The sequence below is a fragment of the Bos taurus genome, chromosome 6 (assembly GCF_002263795.3).
Source record: "Bos taurus isolate L1 Dominette 01449 registration number 42190680 breed Hereford chromosome 6, ARS-UCD2.0, whole genome shotgun sequence".
Classification (NCBI taxonomy): domain Eukaryota; kingdom Metazoa; phylum Chordata; class Mammalia; order Artiodactyla; family Bovidae; genus Bos; species Bos taurus.
Genome location: NC_037333.1, coordinates 58951362 through 58973677, shown reverse-complemented (window position 1 = coordinate 58973677; position 22316 = coordinate 58951362). Strand labels below are relative to the sequence as shown.

The window sequence follows — 22316 nt, the reverse complement described above, 5'->3', positions numbered from 1 at the left end:
GCAGTTAATATTTTGTATGTATATATGTCCTACCAACCTCTGACAGTTTAGTATTTTTCAATAAGAAAAGGTTAATACCAACGGATACATATCTTTTTAAAGGTCAGAGTACGTGACTGCTGAAACAATTGTAGTTTTATATGTTGGGGTGTTATAAGCTTTAATATAGATTTCTAATTCTAAAAACTAAATTTTATTAATGAGCCTACTTTTGTGTAACTATTCTCTGTATGTGTGAATAATTTATTTATTTATTTATTTAAGAATTTAGCATGGGTTAAATCGTATAACATCTGCTTTGAATTGGAAGATTGCAATGAAATTTTTATTCAGCTTTTTAGGACTCTCTTCTCAGTGATCAAGTAAGTTATTTTTTAAGCTTTCTGTTTGTCTCTCTTTCTTGTTGTGCATATTGAATTATCATGTACTGTGTATTTACACTAAGATCTTTTAGGTAAAAGGAAATGTTTTCCTTAGAAGACTTAACATAAAGAGGAAAATAATTATGTTGTCTGAAAACTCTGTCTTTATACTGACATTTTAAGTTATGGTATCAAATGTATGTTGTTGTTTAGTCACTGAGTCATGTCTGATTCTTTGCGACCCCGTGGACTGTAGCCCACCAGATTTCAATCCAGTGCTTTATCTTGGTGTGTGTGTGATTTTAGTCCAGTACTTCGTGTGTGTGTGTGTGTGTGTGTGTGTGTGTGTGTGTGTGTGGTTTCATTCTAGTGCTTCATCCTGGTGTGTGTGTATGTGTGAGATTTCAATCTAGTGGGTGGGTGTGTGTGTGTGTGTGTGTTTGAGATTTCAATCCAGTGCTGTGTGTGTGTGTGTGTGTTTTAGTAAACCAAGCATTGTTATGAGATGTGTTCTATAGCATTACATTATATACAAGCAATATATCTCAAATATATTTTAAATTTTCTAATAGCCACATTAAGAAAGGTAACATGAAACAAATGAAATTTATTTAAATAATTTATTTCAACATGTGGTTCTATCCAGACTTCAGTAGGGCAGTAGCCAAATGGCTATTGCATAGCGACTTCGGTATTGAATAGCACATTTCTGAAGTTTTCTGTAGGTTTCTAATGAATACTATTACGTATTTTTCTTTTCCTTAGTTAGAATGGTAGGAAGAGAATATAACTTGGGATAAAGTGGACCAACCTAGTCTAGTGATAGAAGCTTATGAAAAGATTGCATGAGAAAAAACTTTCTTTGACAACTAACTGAAGGTCCTTAAGTGAATGATAGACTGTATAAACTATACCTTTGTGTTGGTTAGCTTTTGCTTCATAACAAAGCAACCCACAACTTGATAGTTTAAAACATACTCCATTTTATTTAGCTCATGATTCGGCTTGGTAGTTCTTTTTGTCAGGGTTGGACTTGCTCCTGTATTTGCAGTCAGTTAGCAGAACATCTGGCAACTGGCTGATGTACTAGGACAGCTGGGTCACATGTCACTCTGTCATCATCCAGCAGGCTAATCCAGGTCTCTTCATACGCTGACTCGGTTTCAGAAATTGCAAGAAGGGCACACCCCACCACAGAAGCACTTTTTAAAACCTCGGCACACTTCATGTTTACTTTTAATTCATTGGCCGAGCAAGGCACATAGGCAAACCCAGATTCAAAGGTTGGTTAGATAGACTCCTATTTTGTTGGGAGGAGTAGCATTTTAAAGACATGTGCATACAGAGATGAGAATAGTTTGTGGCCATTGTTTGCTTTCTGCCACATATGTGCAACTTTTTTTTTTTAATGTTAAAATTACCAACAAAATGAAAAAGAAATTCCTGAGTTGTTATCCTGCCCATTTTATTACCTTGACTGTTCACTTGCTGCTGCTGCTGCTGCTAAGTCGCTACAGTCATGTCCGACTCTGTGCGACCCCACACACGGCAGCCCACCAGGCTCTGCCGTCCCTGGGATTCTCCAGGCAAGAACACTGGAGTGGGTTGCCATTTCCTTCTCCAGACTGTCCACTTAAGTCCACTTACTACTGTGCAGTTATACTTTTTTCTTCTATTACTTTTACATACACATACTTTCTTTGATCCTTTTACTAGTTTTCTTTTCTGAATCTAAAGATCTAAATTTATTCTTGACCTAATTCTTTAATTGAAAAAAATCACAGTGAGGTAAATCAGTAAAATAAGACTTGCCTTTTGAAAGAGGAATTTATTGATTTGTATTTATTGACACATTTACCATATATCTGGTGTTCTTCATTCCTTTGCATATATGCAGGTTTCCATCTTGCATTATTTTACTTTAGTCTGAAAGACTTCCTTTAACATTTCCTATAGTTCAAGTCTACTGCTAATAGAATTCTTTCAGTTTTTCTGTGTCTGAAAAAACCCTTATTCCACCTTCGTTTTTGAAAGTTATATTCATGGTATGAATATTATGTTAATAATACTTTCCTCTCTTCTTTTCTGTCTCAGTACTTTTAAAGATGTTCCTCTATCTTTTTCTGGCTTACACTTTTTAAAATGATAAGTTTTTTTCATTTAAAATCTTTATTTCTCTGTTAATAATGTATCTTCTTTTTCTTTACCCACTTAAGATTTTCTCTGTATTGCTGCTTTTAAGCAATTCAATTATGATGTCTCACAGTGGAGTTTTCTTCCTGTTTGCTGTGCTTGGAGCTCACAGAGCTGCTTGGATATGTGGGTTTATGCTTCTGATTACTAGATGCCTTGTGAGTTGTAAGATTTTCCACTGTAGTTGAAACACACACGTTGTATGACCTGTGTGAATTCCAGGGATTATTCCTTCTACTCCTTTCAAGTGGTTCCTTCCCCAAACTCAAGAGATTTCTTTCCCAGCTTATGCTAATCACTAAGCACCTGAAGACTCAGGGGTAGTCTCTGTGAGCTTGCTCTCTTGAGTAGTTCTTTTCCCTCTGGTATTCTGCCCTGCAAACTGTAGTCTCTCCAGACCCAGATAAACCATTAGGCTCTGCTAGGATCTTCTCTTCCTGTACTGAAGCCTGGAAACTTTTATAGGTAGAAAAAGTAAGCTTCCCTTCTTTCAGCAGCATGTGTATAGGGTCTGATATGTTTTCATATATTTTGTTCATTTTTTTTTTAATTGTTTCAGGTAGAAGAGTAAATCCTGTTATTGAATCTTGGCTGAAACTAATGGAAATAATTTTTAAGTCTGTTTCATTTCTCTTTCCTTCACTCCTTTCCTAGTCACAAATGATATGGATCTGAGACCTAAATACTCTCTTCATTTTTTTGTATCAAGCTGAGTATCTCTGTTCTTCACTGCCTACCTCCCCCCACCACACACACACACACACATACACATACACACACACACACACTCCTATATAGTTGATTTTTGCACAGTCTTGGCCTTTAGTAAGCAAGATATTTGAGAGAGAGTATTTTTCTAAAAGTTGTAGAAAACTGTGAATCTAACAATAGGACAATTTTTCACTAACTTTAAAAATTTTGATCTTTGATTTTACCACTAGGTGCCCAACAAGTGTATTATATATTATTTCAAGCTTATTTTTTAAATATTACAGATAAGAGATACATAAATGATAATAAAATTTAGATTAGTCTTAATTTAAACTTCCCTTTGTCTGTAGTAGTACAACTAAGTTATACCATTCTCTTGATTTGTCTTTGCATATATATTCTGATAAATGTGAAAACGAACAGGTCAAGTCTTTAGTTAAGATGCAGTCAGAGAGGGAGAAGCCTAGATGTTCTCTTGACTTAACAACAATTTTGTGGCCAGTCTTTTTGGGTAAGTTTATATCAGCACTAGACTTATTAATTGAGAAGTCCTGCCCTTGACTCTGCACTAGCTAAGGAAGCAGGACTGAAACTGATTCTGGCTTTATACCTTGTTGATTTTTCATTTGTTTGTTTGAAATTCTTTGAGAGACAGCAGGATGACTTTTTCAGAATCTTAAGTCATGAGTTCTGGTAGCATTTTACATGAGACTTTGGATTTTCAGTATTGTTGAACTAAAACTTCTAGTGGCAAAGATATGCAAGTGTTTACATAGGTCTTTTTTGTGTTTATAGTTCTGTCGTTTGGGGGGAATTATTAAAATCAAAAAGGATGAAAAGCTATCTACATTCTTTATCTTGTACATTTTTTGTTTCCTTAAAATTTTATCATTTTTTAAAATACAGGGGCATGTAAGCAAAGACTTCTTTGAGGCTGACATTTTTGTTTCATTGAATTTAACCCATTCTTTGAATTCTAGGTGTATGGGGCTTAATTAAATTTTTGTATGTGTGAAATAGTTTACAGTGATTCCTTAGCTGTTTTAGCAATAATCACGAGAGGAGCAAGTAAATATGGAACAGCCAAAATTTCTTTGCCATTATTGGTGTGGTTTGCTCAAGTGAAAAATCCTTTACATTTGAGATAGTTACTTTAAACTGGGAAGTTTAATTTTCTTTGGTAAGCCTAATTTGTTTTTTCTTTTTTTTTTTTTTTTTAAAGCAATAGCCACAATAAGAAGGTACAAATGCACATGTTAGACTTGATGAGTTCTATCATCATGGAAGGTGATGGAGTTACTCAAGAATTATTGGACTCCATTCTTATTAACCTCATTCCTGCACATAAGGTCTGTATAGTATGAAGATATTAAAGGTTAATATTTAATGGTAGTACTACACATATGAAAACTTGTTTTTCACCATTTGCAATCCCATGTAATTATTCCCACTGTCACTCTCCAGTCCCAAGTAAATTAAAGTAACACACATAAGTCTTATAGCTTGTTGTCTTTAAAAGACATATTTTCACTTGGTCAACTGCTGCCTCTTCTCTGGAAAATTAAAAATGTTCCAGATTGACCACTCATATCTAGTATAGGAATTGCAAGGGATTGAAGTACTGTCTTGGTTTGGTTCTTTGTTTTAGAAAAGAAAATGTATTTACTACTTTCTAATAGATACCATGAAATTAAAAGATGCTTACTCCTTGGAAGAAAAGTTATGACCAACCTAGATAGCTTATTGAAAAGCAGAGACATTACTTTGCCAACAAAGGTCCATCTAGTCAAGGCTATGGTTTTTCCATTGGTCATGTATGGATGTGAGAGTTGGACTGTGAAGAAAGCTGAGTGCTGAAAAATTGATGCTTTTGAACTGTGGTGCTGGAGAAGACTTTTGCGAGTCCCTTGGACTGCAAGGAGATCCAGCCAGTTCTTCCTGAAGGAGACCAGTCCTGGGTGTTCATTGGAAGGACTGATACTGAGGCTGAAACTCCAGTACTTTGGCCACCTCATGCGAAGAGTTGACTCATTGGAAAAGACTCGGATGCTGGGAGGGATTGGGGGCAGGAGGAGAAGGGGACGACAGAGGATGAGATGGCTGGATGGCATCACCAACTTGATGGACATGAGTTTGGGTGAACTCCAGGAGTTGCTGATGGACTGGGAGGCCTGGAGTGCTGCGATTCATGGGGTTGCAAACAGTTGGACATGACTGAGCGACTGAACTGAACAGATACAGAGTGTAGGAATTGGTATTTCGCCTTAGAACCCATGTCCTACATTTTTCTTAGGCACTTTCAGAAAATGATTTGGGCAAAAGCAGAACCTATATGGTTAATGTTAAGGGGAAAAGGATGTTTAAGAGCAGTCTATTCCTCTCCATTTCCTTTTTCTGTTTCTTTCTGCTAGCTCCCCCTAAGAAAGTGAAGGACTTAGCTTCCCCCGCTCCAGGTCCACCACTGATGGGCACTGCACTCAGGCCTATCCTACTGTTGGTACTTACTTTCCTGCTCTTTTCCTCTAATTGTTCAGTGACTTGTCATCAGATGTCTGATAAATGTGTATCTAATTATACTATTCACAATAAGATGCAACCAATTATAAATTCTTTTCCTGACTGATATATTATTTACATTTTTTAAAAATTCAAATGAGTCTATAATAGGTCAAAATTTTGAGAGTATGGCAGAGAGGTTATATATGTTAGGGAAAATAAGAAAGGAAAAACTTTATGAGGAATAGTGTATTTGGTGTTTGTATTCTAGTTAGAGTGTATTTTTAATGAGTAGAACTATGCCTTTTTAGGAAATAGGTTTTTTTAGTTTTATCAAGATACAAATGATACAGAGCACTATATACGTTTACCTACATTCAGTTCAGTTCAGTCGCTCAGTCTTGTCCGACTCTGCGACCCCATGAATCACAGCACTCCAGGCCTCCCTGTCCATCACCAACTCCCGGAGTTCACTCAAACTCATGTCCATCAAGTCAGTGATGCCATCCAGCCATCTCATCCTCTGTCATCCCCTTCTCCTCCTGCCTCCAATTCCTCCCAGCATCCGAGTCTTTTCCAATGAATCAACTCTTCGCATGAGGTGGCCGAAGTATTGGAGTTTCAGCTTTAGCATCAATCCTTCCAAAGAACACCCAGGACTGATCTCCTTTAGAATGGACCGGTTAGATCTCCTTGCAGTCCAAGGGACTCTCAAGAGTCTTCTCCAACACCACAGTTCAAAAGCATCAATTCTTCAGCGCTCAGCCTTCTTCACAGTCCAACTCTAGCATCCATACATGACTACTGGAAAAACCATAGCCTTGACTAGACAGACCTTTGTTGGCAAAGTAATGTCTCTGCTTTTGAATATGCTGTCTAGGTTGGTCATAACTTTCCTTCCAAGGAGTAAGCGTCTTTTAATTTCATGGCTGTATTTACCATCTGCAGTATGAAATCATTTATTTCATTTAAACATGAATCATTTAGTGAACATCCATTATCTCATAGCTGCAAAATTAAAGAAATAGAAAAAAATTTTTTTTTCTTGCAAATGAAATAAATCTTAGGATTTACTCTCTTAATGAATTTCACTCACGTATAACATATAGCTGTTTTTAAATAGATTTATCATGTTTATGTCACTAGTACTTACGTCTTAGTTGGAAGTACCTTTTGACTGACTTCATCTAATTCTGCCTCCCCACCCCCTGCCTTAACTACAAATCTGATCTCTTTTTTTATGAGTGAGTTTTTAAAGTGTGATTGATCTACATAACTCTTCCTTAGTTGTGGTTACACAGTATTTCTCTGCAGTTCAAAATGATCACCTAAATCTAGTTACAGTGTATCAGCATATAAAGATTTACATAGTTATTGATTGTATTCCCCACACTGTACATTTCATATCTGTGACTCAGTGATTTTGTAGGTGGAAGTTTGTATATGTTAATCTCCATCACCTGTTCGTTTCCTCCAAGATTGCCTTAATTTTGAGCTAATCTTAGTCTTTTGGAAATGGAATAAAAACCTGGAGCAAGTAGCAGGAAGCTATGGCCTGTAGACCAAATCTGGCCCACTGCCTATTTATGTAAATAAAGTTTTATTTGAACACAACCATGCTTATTTGTTTTCATTGTGTCTATGGTTGGTTTCCTGCTGCAACAACCAGAGGTGTGTAGTTGCAGTAGTGACGATATGGCTGGCCAATAAATAAAGCCTAAAATCTATATCTACCATCTGCCTCTTTGCATAAAAATTTTGCTGACTACTAACCTAAGGTATTGGAGAAGGCGATGGCACCCCACTCCAGTACTCTTGCCTGGAAAATCTTATGGATGGAGGAGCCTGGTAGGCTGCAGTCCATGGGGTCGCTAAGAGTCGGACACGACTGAGTGACTTCACTTTCACTTTTCACTTTCTTGCATTGGAGAAGGAAATGGCAACCCACTCCAGTGTTCTTGCCTGGAGAACCCAGGGACGGGGGAGCCTGGTGGGCTGCACTCTATGGGGTCGCACAGAGTCGGACACGACTGAAGCGACTTAGCAGCAGCAGCAGCAGCAGCAGCAACCTAAGGTATAGGATATCCTTGCCTTTTTTTGGAGATAAGTGCAAGATGATGGTGAATGAATCTGTTTGGTCTAAAACTGCAAAGTGTAGAGATGTTAATAGGTATTTTTCAGCACAAGGATTCCATTTTCAATAACTTTAAAAAATTAAATATATCTTTTTGCAGACTTCCTCAGACCCTTTAATTTATTACCACGCATTGGGAATCTTGAGGAATGAAGGCAGTAGTTAGCATTTCAGAAATACAACTGATTGAGAATTTTGCTTGAAGCACTTCCCATGTCTCCTTTTCGTCAGAACAGACATTGATTAGACAGTGAAATACTGAGGATAATGTGTGGGTGTTAAGGGATAAATGGGTGTGATTATCAATTCAGATTGGTTTAGTTCAGTCGCTCAGTTGTGTCTTAACTCTTTACGACCCCATGGACTGCAGCACGCCTGGCCTCCCTGTCCATCACCAGCTCCCGGTTAACAAAACCTAAAAGTCTTAGATTTAGTAAAACTAAACTTAATATAGGGTTGAACTTTTGGCTAATTACCTACTTTTTTTTTTTTGTATTTTAGTTTTTGTTTCATGGTTGTGCTATTTGCAACTTCTGCGTTTATGACGTCTTGACTAGTGGATATTGGGTAAAACCTTGAATGCAGTTCAGTTATATTTTTTGCTTCATATTTTCTGAACTTTGAAGACTTTGATGATCTAGTGGTATTATCTTGTAAATTCATTAATTTGTTTGTAACTTTGCATATTTTTTGTGTTTCAGAACTTAAATAAACAGTCGTTTGACCTCGCAAAAGTCCTATTGAAAAGGACAGTCCAGACTATTGAAGCATGCATTGCCAATGTAGGTATTTCTGCCTATCTTTTTTCTGTAATTTTGTAGTTCTTAATCCATAAAGGTATGAATTTATTAGAACCCTTCACATAAAGACTTATTTAGCCTGTAAACAGTTTCATCTATTTAGAAGAAATATATAAGAGAACTGATATGTCCAAATGTAACCAAATGCAGCATAACTTTATAAGCTTTATAGACATGGTTTTTAAATGGCACAAGATAGAGGATGTTAGGTCTGCAATTCCCACCCTTTCTTCTTTGTATTTTATCTTTTTATCTCCTTATGCTGGTCTTTTTCACTTTCTCCCTTCATCTTTATCTCTGGCTCTCTGTATATATAGTTTCTTCCTCATGTCTCTAAAGTATTCTTCTGAGCCTTTTTGGCTTTCCCTCTTAAATAGTTGTTAATAGAGTAGTAAGTTGTTTTTGACTTTCCTGTATATATTGTTTTGTTTTTACCACAAAGTCAATAAAGTAATTCTAAAAAAATATTATAATTGTGCTGCCTTAATGTAACAAGTTCATTATTGAACATTGGTCAGACTCTTACCTGTTTTTTGACACTTTATATAAAACTGAATTGTTCATTTATGTTTCCACATCTTGACATCATTTTTTTTTACATCATGTTTTTATTTATGATAAGAATGATTGTAAGTGTTCCTTTAAATTCATATATAATTTACCTAATCATTTCCCTCTTGCCTTGCATTTAGGTTTTCTTCAGTGTTTTCTTTAGTACAGTCTTCTTGAATGTAGTATTTATTTACTGTTGAATTGTTTTCTACATATAAAAGTCTAAGTATATTTAAATCTTATGAATTATTAGTATTAATTTACTAAATACTACAGTGAAATTTGTCTTTTTTCAGTCTCAAGTATCTTTTTCTCACTTCTCAAAAATAGCCATTACCAATAGATTTTCATATATCCTTCCAGAATGATTCATATGTGTATGTGTAGTTTAAAATTTTGTTAAAACTCTTTTCCTTATTCTTTTCAAGTTCTTCACAATATTTTCTAACTCTTAATATATGTTGTCTTTCAAAAGAAATTTATCATTTGATGATACTACCAAAAACATGCTCAGATCAGTTGCATACAATTGCCTCTGTAGCATTTTTACATTTTTTTTTTGTTTGTTTGTTTTAAATTTTATTTTATTTTTAAACTTTACAATATTGTATTAGTTTTGCCAAATACCGAAACGAATCCGCCACAGGTATACCCGCGTTCCCCATCCTGAACCCTCCACCCTCCTCCCTCCCCTCCCCTCCCTCTGGGTCGTCCCAGTGCACCAGCCCCAAGCATCCAGAACCGTGCATTGAACCTGGATTGGCGACTCGTTTCATACATGATATTATACATGTTTCAATGCTATTTTCCCAAATCTCCCCACCCTCTCCCTCTCCCACAGAGTCCGTAAGACTGATCTATACATTGGTGTCTCTTTTGCTGTCTTGTACACAGGGTTGTTGTTTCCATCTTTCTAAATTCCATATATATGCGTTAGTATACTGTATTGGTGTTTTTCTTTCTGGCTTACTTCACTCTGTATAATAGGTTCCAGTTTCATCCATCTCATTAGAACTGATTCAAATGTATTCTTTTTAATGGCTGAGTAATAGTCCATTGTGTATATGTACCACAGCTTTCTTATCCATTCATCTGCTGATGGGCATCTAGGTTGCTTCCATGTCCTGGCTATTATAAACAGTGCTGCGATGAACATTGGGGTACACGTGTCTCTTTCCCTTCTGGTTTCCTCAGTGTGTATGCCCAGCAGTGGGATTGTTGGATCATAAGGCAGTTCTATTTCCAGTTTTTTAAGGAATCTCCACACTGTTCTCCATGGTGGCTGTACTAGTTTGCATTCCCACCAACAGTGCAAGAGAGTTCCCTTCTCTCCACACCCTCTCCAGCATTTATTGCTTGTAGACTTATGGATTGCAGCCATTCTGACTGGTGTGAAATGGTACCTCATTGTGGTTTTGATTTGCATTTCTCTGATAATGAGTGATGTTGAGCATCTTTTCATGTGTTTGTTAGCCATCTGTATGTCTTCTTTGGAGAAATGTCTATTTAGTTCTTTGGCCCATTTTTTGATTGGGTCATTTATTTTTCAGGAGTTGAGCTGTAGGAGTTGCTTGTATATTTTTGAGATTAGTTGTTTGTCAGTTGCTTCATTTGCTAATCAATCAATGTTATACACCACATTAACAAATTGAAAAACAAAAACCATATGATTATCTCAATAGATGCAGAGACAGCCTTTGACAAAATTCAACATCCATTTATGATAAGAACTCTCCAGAAAGCAGGAATAGAAGGAACATACCTCAACATAATAAAAGCTATATATGACAAACCCACAGCAAACATTATCCTCAATGGTGAAAAATTGAAAGCATTTTCTCTAAAGTCAGGAACAAGACAGGGGTGCCCACTTTCACCGTTACTATTCAACATAGTTTTGGAAGTTTTGGCCACAGCAGTCAGAGCAGAAAAAGAAATAAAAGGAATCCAAATTGGAAAAGAAGAAGTAAAACTCGCACTGTTTGCAGATGACATGATCCTTTACATAGAAAACCCTAAAGACTCCACCAGAAAATTACTAGAGCTAATCAATGATTATAGTAAAGTTGAAGGATATAAAATCAACACACAGAAATCCCTTGCATTCCTATACACTAATAATGAGAAAACTGAAAGAGAAATTAAGGAAACAATTCCATTCACCATTGCAACAGAAAGAATAAAATACTTAGGAATATATCTACCTAAAGAAACCAAAGACCTATATATAGAAAACTATAAAACACTGGCAAAAGAGATCAAAGAGGACACTAATAGATGGAGAAATATACCATGTTCATGGATTGGAAGAATCAATATAGTGAAAATGAGTATACTACCCAAAGCAATTTATAGATTCAATGCAATCCCTATCAAGCTACCAACGGTATTCTTCACAGAGCTAGAACAAATAATTTCACAATTTGTATGGAAATACAAAAAACCTCGAATAGCCAAAGCTATCTTGAGAAATAAGAATGGAACCGGAGGAATCAACTTGCCTGACTTCAGGCTCTATTACAAAGCCACAGTTATCAAGACAGTATGGTACTGGCACAAAGACAAAAATATAGATCAGTGGAACAAAATAGAAAGCCCAGAGATAAATCCACGCACATATGGACACCTTATCTTTGACAAAGGAGGCAAGAATATACAATGGATTAAAGACAACCTCTTTAACAAGTGGTGCTGGGAAAACTGGTCAACCGCTTGTAAAAGAATGAAACTAGACCACTTTCTAACACCATACACAAAAATAAACTCAAAATGGATTAAAGATCTCAATGTAAGACCAGAAACTATAAAACTCCTAGAAGAGAACATAGGCAAAACACTCTCCGACATACATCACAGCAGGATCCTCTATGACCCACCTCCCAGAATATCGGAAATAAAAGCAAAAATAAACAAATGGGACCTAATTAAACTTAAAAGCTTCTGCACAACAAAGGAAACTATTAGCAAGGTGAAAAGGCAGCCTTCAGAATGGGAGAAAATAATAGCATTTTTACATTTTAAAAGTATTTTTTCTAATTTAATTTTGTTAGAAAGGAGTGGAGATATCTTTTAATTTGTGCTTTGATATTATATTCTCTTTGTTTCTTCTTCCTATAATGCTTTTAAATTATCAGCCTTTGTATCATCACCTTTTCCTTCTCTTTGTCCTCTGATTTAAAATGTTTCTGACTTTCTGGGGTTTTTTTTGGCTGTGCTGGGTCTTTGTTGCAGTGTTCAAGCTTTCTCTAGTTGCAGCAAATGGGCTCAACTCATGGTAGCAGTATGTGAGCTTCTCATTGCAGTGGCTTCTCTTGTTGTGGAGTACAGGCTTTAGGGTGTGCGGGATCAGCAGTCAAGCCTCATAGGATCAGTAGTTGTGCCATACGGGCTTAGTTGCTCCGCAGCATGTGGAATCTTCCTGGACCAGGGATTGAACCCATGACCCTTGGCAGGCAGATTCTTATCACTATACTGCTAGGAAAGTCTCTTTCTGGGTATTTTGGGGGGGAAAAGGCAACTCATCCTCCACCTTCAGTTATTCTTTATTGCTAAATTCATAGAGAAAGTGTGTATGTGTCCACACATGCTCAGTTGCTTAGTCGAGTCTAACTCTGTGACCTCATGGATGATAGCCTGCCAGGCTCTTCTGTCTATGGAATTTTCCAGGGAGGCGTATTGGAGTGGCATTTCCTACCTCAGGAGTTCTTCCCAACCCAGGGATCAAACACACGTCTCTTGAGTCTCCTGCACTGGCAGGTGAATTCTTTACCACTGTGCTACTTGGGAAGCCCAAGTAAAGAAATTACTCAAACTTAAAAATCCAAAAGATTTAGTCATTTAAAATTTTTTGTCTGCTCTAAAGAAATTTCTCTATAAAATCCTCTGCTGCTGCTGCTGCTAAGTCGCTTCAGTCATGTCCGACTCTGTGTGACCCCAGAGACGGCAGCCCACTCGTCCCTGGGGTTCTCCAGGCAAGAACACTGGAGTGGGTTGCCATTTCCTTCTCCAATGCATGAAAATGAAAAGTGAAAGTGAAGTCGCTCAGTCGTGTCGGACTCTTAGGGACCCCATGGACTGCAGCCTACCACACTCCTCTGTCCATGTGATTTTCCAGGCAAGAGTACTGGAGTGGGGTGCCATTACCTTCTCTGATAAAATCCTCTACAATGGATTAAATAAACTATTTAAATTGTTTTTTTTTTTTTTTAATAACAGTTCATTCCTAGAATTGTCATCCTAATTTGAAAAAAAGGTAACAACTCAATTACTTTTAAAATTTTTCATATAACAGTCATAATTTGATGATATTTGGAGATTTGTTCTGTTTTGGTGACTACCCTATTATATATATTAGTAATTGAAACATCGGTTCTTTTTCATCTTCCTCACTTGCATATGGAATGCCTAATTTATAGTTTTCTTTTAACACATTTATAAAAAGCTAGTCCAAGTTTTTAAATTAAATGGATATTTTGTTTTTGTTTCTGTCTCCTTTAGTTTTTCAATCAAGTACTGGTGCTGGGAAGATCATCAGTAAGTGATTTGTCAGAACATGTATTTGATCTGATTCAGGAACTTTTTGCTATAGATCCCCATTTATTATTATCTGTTATGCCGCAGCTTGAATTCAAACTGAAGGTAGGACTGACTATAATTTCTAAGTTCTTTAACTTTTGAGAGAAACATATATGTTATATTGTTTTCCTTTAACTGTAAAAGAATAAAATGTGAGTTCAATTTATCTTATATTTAGTTAAGGTATACATCTTTTTTAATCATTCAAGTAAAACAGAGACTCTCATCTCAGTGATGTTTTTCATTGCAATTAAAATTATAATTTACTTAATTGTTAAACGCCTGATAAACACAGTGATACAAATAACATACGGAAAGTGGAGTTATCCCCAAAATGTATAAAATGTTATTAAATGATATATATTATTATGTATATGTTTTAGAACATCAAATGATATCAGACTCAGTACTCAAAGGATCTTGATTTTAACTATTTGGCCCTTTCATAGTATAGATCAAGGACAAAAATTTTATGTTATGACTTGAGCATATCTGGGAGGCTTTTTTTTTACTGTTGTTTTTTTAAATAGCCAACTAAACAAATTGCCTCAAAAAATATGAAATCTTAACAAAAATACGAAAATCTTAACACTCAGTCCTTTCTCCTTGTTAAACTTTAGAAAAGAACATGTTACATTTTGCTTGATATTCTGGAATTTTTGAAAAATTTTTTTAATATCCAGTATTTTATTTAATCCTTAAATCAGACTGTGGTATATTTAGGACCAACACTACCAATTTTGATTTTTTAAGTTATGGAAAACATAAGATAAATTATTATGAAAAGTTTAAGATGAATCATTTTGTCCATTTACACAGTTAAAATGTATTTGGGATTCGAACTCTGATTTCAAACTCTTAAAACAGGTATAAGATTTGTCCATTTTGTTTTATGACAAGAATTTGCTGTTCACATATGAAAGACATTTTACTAGGTTTCTCAGAAACTGTTGTACGGATAATGTTACACAGAGAACAAAGTTTTGTTTTGTTTTTTAATAATAGGTTTATTTCCACAACAGTCTAAGAGTGGTTCCATACCAAATTATTTTATAAGGCATTAAAATATTTTCTCCCAGTCTAATATATAGAGTTTGAATATGAAAATCAAGCCTCTTTAATCCTTAAACAAGGCTGCTATAATAGATGGTGGGAATGGATTAGGAACTAGACTTCAGGATTTCAATGTGTAAGCTTAATGTAAACAGAATGAAGTTAAACTACATTGGTTGTCCATACCCCATTCTTCTATAAGTTCATTTACTTACATCAGAAGTTAAGAGCTGAATCTGGCCTCCCAAAAATGTTTTATTTGATAAATTTTATTTCAAAATGTCATACAAAGAATTTTCTCTTTTTAAAAAGTTGGTAACATTGAGTGAATGAATAAATTTTAAAATCGGACTTTGTTGAAAACTCCAGATTAAACATTTTCTTTAAGAAAAAAAAAAATCAGATGATTTGACAACGTTTGGCTAGAACTTGACTAGTAGTACCTTAAATGGGTTATGAGCTTGTCTCTACCACAGTTGTCCTCAATTACTCTTCATCTTGTACCCTCTCTATGAAAATTTGATATTTTCATAGGCATACTTTAGCAGTAGGCGCACAAAAAATTTTTTTATAGATTCCTTAATTCCCTTTTTTTAAAATTTAGCACCTTAGTTAATGTTATTTCTATATAGTCTCTTTTAATACAATATGTATAACCCAAGACCATTGATTTTTATGTTTTTCTGTATTCTTAGATAAATTTTTGCCTTTTTAAAACTTTATGTTGAACTAGTACCATATCTAAATAATAGTAATGGAATATTTTATTGTTTTACAGCAAGTGCTATCACCTGTGTTCTTACTTGCTTCTGACTGTAACCCTAGCCTGCACCAGTATTACTTTTCTCATCCCAAGTGAAGAAACAGATTCAGAGTAGTTCAGATACTCTCTCTATAGAATTGTGTGTGTGTGCTTAATTGTGTCCAACTCTTTCCAACCCCTTGGGCTGTAGCCCACCAGGCTCCTCTGTCTATGGTATTTTCCAGTCAAGAATACTGGAGCAGGTTGCCATTTCCTACTCTGAAGAGATCTTTCTGACCCCATGCATCAAACCTGTGTCTCTTGCATCTCCTTCATTGGCAGGTGGATTTTTTTTACCACTTCACCATCTAGAAAGCCTATCTGTATATAATTAGAGTGCCCCTTTTTTGAGTCACCAGTATATGCTAAGCAGATAGCCTAGGAAGTTTTTTATGGCTGTGGTGACTTTCTGTAGATGTATTGCTGAATTGTAGCTACAGCTTCTTTGTAGTGAAAAGTCCTCTAAAGACAATAAAAGTGTTTGAGAAAATGCTTCAGAATCACTGTTTGATTTTACTTTTTATACTGGGCCACTGTCTGCACCTGTGTACACTCTCCATTGCATAGTCCACAGAGTGCTGTTACTCTCTCGTGTTTTACGGGGTACTCTGATAGCTGAGTTACTTAGCAGCAATGGCTATAGTTGTCAGAAAATTTGCCACATTTTACATTATAATTTTTTCATGTTAGCCAGAGATAGACAGGCATTTATATTTATTCCTCAATTTAAAACATTAAAACACAGTCATAATTGCTTTATTTTGGTTGGAGAAAATTTTTACAGAGAATTGTTCTGAATCGATTACGTTAATTAGAAACAGTAACAGAGTTGGTTACCTTTTCCAACTAAGGCTGAAGAAAAATAAAAACTAGGTGGCCTTTTGAATTTCTTTTAGAAAGCCACTGATAAATTATTAATACAGAATTTCTGATTTTTACCCATTCTTTTAATTAATACTTTATATATATATTTGTATTCAAACAATATATTAGGTAATAGCTCAATGAGATAATTTTCACTTAGAGATAGATTACCAATATAGGTATGTATCAGAGACACCAAATAGTTTTTGCACCAGAAAAAAATTACCTTCATTATCATCATATTCCAGTCTCACTCAAGGAACATATTTAAAAATCAAAAAAGGCAGGGGGTGAGTGGTAAGTTTTCATTTAGTTTTATTTCAGTAGTTACATGTGAAATAATCACCAGGCTACTGAAGTGGTTACTTTCAAGTAAAGTAAAATTTCCACTTTTTCTAGTGCTTGAAATTTAAGGGATAGATTGGTTTTTCTTTAAAAAGAAAATAAATTATGTTAGCTAGTCAGTTGAACTTACAAAAGGCAGCACTGTTCTTCATTGTAGTCATATTGCTTGAGAAAGACTTTGTCGAAGAAAATCATTTTTGTAGTTTTAAGTTTTAAACCTTGAATTTTCATTTTTACCTGTTTGATAAGTGTGCCTATCTTTTAACCACAAAACCCCTATCTCTGAAAATTAAAGCATTCTTTAAAAAAAGATGATACCTCCTCTAGTCTTTCTTTTTTACCTTGCTATCTTTTCCCATGAGTATGTATTGACTTTCTGGTATTACTTTAGACACACTGTATTTGAACATTTTAAAAATTGGAAGTTGCTTTTTGTTATTGTATTTGAACACTTTAGAAATTAGCAATTGCTTTTGGTTATTGTCTTTATTTTCCTAGGGAGTGTGTAACTTTTAAAACATTTCATGCACCATGTGGTTTTAGAATAATTCGATATATATTAATGTGGCTTCACTAGTGAAATGAAGGACATTTTTGTAATGTATATTGATTCAGGATAAGAAAATAGGCCCCTATCAAAAATGAAGTTTTGCTTTTTTGTAGTGTTCAGTTCACTTGACTTTATAGATCCTTGTAAGATTCATTCTCCTGTTAAAATGAATTTTTCTGAATCATGACATTCTTCAGTATTTTGTGCTCCAGTCAGGAGGGGATCATTGATTAAAACTTCATATACCGAAAAAAAAAAAAAAAAACTTTCAGATATCAAAACCTTAATTGATATGGGTTTATGTTGGAGATGAAATTGTAGGGCAGAAGTTACTTGTAGGTCTTCCATTCACAGAATTTTTTCTAGGACTCTTAGGGAATGTTAGAATTAAATCATTATCTTCATATTTCTACAGCATCTGTGCAGATTGCAAGCAAGCAGAGAAAACAGGCATAAATTAACAGTTGAGAGGGAATGAAATAAGAGCAAAGGACCTGATGATCTAATGTGGAATTAAATCAACTTCTGCATAGTAAATGAGAGAATACAATATTTTAAAGTTTTCATCATTATAAGCAAAAATAGTGAAATTGCAGCTTCTTGGGACTATTTTATGTTATTTTTTTATAATCTGATGAATAAATCTCAGATTTTATTTATTTTCTTTTTTCTCTTAGAGCAATGATGGAGAAGAACGATTAGCTGTTGTTCGACTTTTAGCTAAATTGTTTGGCTCTAAAGATTCCGATTTAGCAACACAGAATCGTCCTCTGTGGCAGTGTTTTCTTGGACGGTAAGAGAATACAATTCTGTGGACTCTATGTTTTGGAGGCTAGTCAGTATGGCCCACCTGATTAAAACCACATATATCAAACTTCGATATATGTTTTTTTAATACCAATGTTACTGTCTCTCTCGGAGAGTAAACTGAAGAGCAGTTTTTTATGAAGAAAGCTTTTTTTTATTTACCCACATAACAGATTTTAATCTTTCTTGTGTGTGCTAAAATAATGTCATTAGAATAAACATTTGAAGATCTGCAGAGTCTTAAAATTTTTAAATCATGAGATTGAAGACATCATGGTCCAGTCCATGCCATATTTCACTCAAACAGTTTATTTATTTACTGGTGCTTATCCTTTAGATACATAGCTTATCTGGTAGCAAGATGTGTGTTTTAAACAATTCAGTATTGTCTGATTTTGAAATGGAAAATAGCACTGCTCAAAGCTTTTAATGTTCCTTCTAAAGAACTTGGAATTATTGTGTTCTATTCAACTTGATGGTAAGGTTGGAAAATCTATGAAATTTATTAAATTGCTTTCTTGTGTTACATTTACATGTTTCTTTACTTCAAACATTGATTAAAAAGTCAATTTTTATTATTAATATTCTAGAGAACATTTGAAATTCATCATTGTCTAATTCAACTGATTCAGGAAATGGGCTCCAAAATTTTTCTTCAAGTAAACTCACTATAATAATTGTTATAGTAATCCTGTGTTAAATACTAAAATAAATAAGAGACTTCCATGGTGGTCCAGTGGTTAAGAATCCACCTCACAATACAAGGGACACAGGTTCATTCCCTGGGTAGGGTACTGAGATCCCGTATGACACAGAGCAGTTAAGCCCCCGTGACTCAATGAAGATCCTGTATGCTGCCACTAAGACCTGAGGCAGCCAAATAAATAAATTACATATATATAACAAATTGGAGACACTGATATAATGATATCTTATTTGCCCAGAACAGGTCGTTTTGAAGGTCTTGAATATATTCTGACCATTTGATTAATTAAACTTGAATTTATAAGAATTTAGAGGGAATGAAACAGTTCTACTTGTCAGTACATAGACGAGTGTATCTGTCCTAGTGATTGACATTAATATATATAGAAAAACATTTAAACGAAAATGCAAGACTCCATTTTTCACTTGCATAACTTATAAAAACTAAATCAACAGTAAGAGGCTTCTTACACTGAAAATTTCACATTCACTAGTGTGCTAGTAATCGGTCTCTTATTCAGGTAAACAAAGAAGTATTTTTAGCATATCTGTTGTACTAGATTATTTCCCTTAATTATTTAGTAATAAGTGTTTTGATACTTGATCATGAATAGTACTACTCACTTTTCTCTGTTAGTTAGAAAATTATAAATCCTAAATGAAATATTTTATTAAAATGACAGTTGTCTCTGGATAAGAAAGTAGGCGGCCATGGATATTTATGTGTCTATTAAATAACTTTAGTTTTATTGGTTATTTATGAGATCACTTCAAAAATATACATGTTTTCAATGTTTAAAGTCACATTATCTATGATCAATTATATGCCAACAAAGCGGACAACCTAGAAGAAATTAACAAATCCCTAGAAATGTATTGTTTCCCACGACTGAACCAGGAAGAAACAGAAAATATGTACAAATCAATTACCAGTAATGAAATTGTGTCAGTGATTATTGTTGTTGTTTAGTCACTAAGTCGGAGAGGGCAATGGCACCCTACTCCAGTACTCTTGCCTGGGAAATCCCATGGATGGAGGAGCCTGGTAGGCTACAGTCCATGGAGCCGCTAAGAGTCAGACATGACTGAGCGACTTCACTTTCACTTTTCACTTTCATGCATTGGAGAAGGAAATGGCAACCCACTCCAGTGTTCTTGCCTGGAGAATCCCAGGGACAGAGGAGCCTGGTGGGCTTCTGTCTGTGGGGTCGCACAGAGTCGGACACGACTGACGCGACTTAGCAGCAGCAGCAGTCACTAAGTCATGTCCAACTCTTTGCGACCCCATGGATTGCAGCATGCCAGGCTTACCTGTCTTTCATTATCTTCTGGAGTTTGTTCAGACTTGTGCTCATTGAGTCGGTGATGCTATCTAACCATCTCATCCTCTGCCACCACCTTCTCCTTTGGTCTTCAGTCTTCCCCAGCATCAGGGTCTTTTCCAACGAGTCAGGTCTTTGCATCACATGGCCAAAGTATTGGACCTGCAGCTTCAGTCCTTTATTAGAATATTCAGGGCCTATTTCCTTTAAGATTGACTGGTTTGAACTCCTTGGTGTCCAAGGAACTCTCAAGAGTCTTCTCCGGCAATACAGTTAGAAAGCATAAGCATCAGTTCTCTGGCACTCAACCTTCTTTATGGTCCAACTCTCACATCCATGCCTGACTACTGGAAAAACCATAGCTTTGACTATACAGACCTTTGTCAGCAAAGTGATATCTTTGCTTTTTAATACACTGTCCATGTTTGTCATAGCTTTTCTTCCAAGGAGCAAGCATCTTTTAATTTCATGGCTGCGGTCACTGTTTTGGAGCCCAGAGAAATAAAATCTGTTACTGATTCTACTTTTTCCCTTTCTGTTTGCAGTGAAGTGATGGGACTGGGTACCATGGTCTTAATTTTTTGAATGCTAAGTTTTAAGCCAGCTTTTTCACTCGCCTCTTTCACCCTCATCAAGAGGCTCTTTAGTTCCTTTTCACTGTCTGCCATTAGAGTGGAATCATCTGCGTTGTTGATATTTCTCCTGGTAATCTTGATCCAGCTTGTGCTTCATCCTGCCCAGCATTTCACATGATGTACTCCGCATACAAGTTAAATAAACTAGAGTAACAGTATATATCCTTATCTTAGTCCTTTCCCAATTTTAAACCAACCACTTTATCCATGTCCAGTTGTAAGTGTTGCTTCTTGACCTGCATACAGGTTTCTCGGGAGTCAGGAAAGGTGGTCTGGTATTTCCATCTCTTTAAGAATATTGCACAGTTGATTGTGATCCACACAGTCAAAGGCTTTAATGTAGTAAATGAAGGAGAAATAGATGTTTTTCTGGAATTCCCTTGCTTTTTCTATGATCCAGTGGATTTTGGCAATTTGATCTCTGATCTCCCTGACTTTTCTAAACCCAGCTTGTACATCTGGAAGTTCTCTGTTCATGTACTATTGAAACCTGGCTTGAAGGATTTTGAGCATAACTTTCAGGTCAGTTCAGTTCAGTCGCTCAGTCGTGTCTGACTCTTTGCGACCCCATGAGCGTAACCTTAGCGTAACTGTCCAATAGTTTGAGCATTATTTGGCACTGCCCTTCTCTGGAATTGGAATGAAAACTGACCTTTCTAGTCCTGTGTCCACTGCTGAGTTTTCCAAATTTGCTGACATAGTGAGTGCAGCAATTTAACATCATCTTTAAGGATTTTAAAGAGCTCAGCTGGAATTCCATCACCTCCACTAGCTTTATTTGTAGCAGTGCTTCCTATGTCCACTTGACTCCACATTCCAGGATATCTGGCTCTAGGTGAGTGACCACACCATCATGGCTGTCCTGGTCATTAAGACCATTTTTGTAGAGTTCTGTATATACTTGCCACCTCTTCTTAATATCTTCTGCCTCTGTTAGGTCCTAGCTCACTATTTGCAGATGACATGTAATACTACATAGGAAATCCTAAAGATGCCACCAGAAAACTACTAGAATTCATCAATGAATTTGAGTATGTTGTAGGATACAAAAATCAATAAACAGAAATCTTTGCATCTGAATACACTAACAGTGAACTATCAGAAAAATTAAGAAAATAATCCCATTTACAGCCACATCATAGAGAATAAAATACCTCAGAATAAACCTACCTAAGGAGGCAAAAGAACTGTACTTGGAAAACTGTAAGATACTGATAAACCAACTGAAGACGACACACAGAGTTGGAAAGATATAATTGAAATAATTAAATATTGTTAAAGGCAATCTACAGATTCATTGCAATCCTTATCAAAATACCAATGGCCTTTTTCACAGAACTAGGATGAATAATTCTACTAAATGGGAGAAGTTATTTCCAAATAATATACATGATAAGTTGTTAATATCTA

The 22316-nt window shown here is 35.5% G+C and overlaps 1 protein-coding gene across 5 annotated transcripts in view; it reads left to right on the top strand.

Annotated features, from left to right (window-relative positions):
- The window catches only part of PDS5A (PDS5 cohesin associated factor A), a 134295-nt gene that overhangs the window by 46352 nt on the left and 65627 nt on the right, over positions 1–22316 (top strand). For all 5 annotated transcript variants that reach the window (XM_024993544.2, XM_059887860.1, XM_024993545.2 and 2 more), the window contains exons 5-9: positions 265–362; positions 4489–4615; positions 8598–8678; positions 13746–13886; positions 18115–18230. In XM_024993544.2, the coding sequence (XP_024849312.1) occupies positions 265–362; positions 4489–4615; positions 8598–8678; positions 13746–13886; positions 18115–18230 (563 nt within the window). The remainder of the gene's footprint in view (positions 1–264; positions 363–4488; positions 4616–8597; positions 8679–13745; positions 13887–18114; positions 18231–22316) is intronic.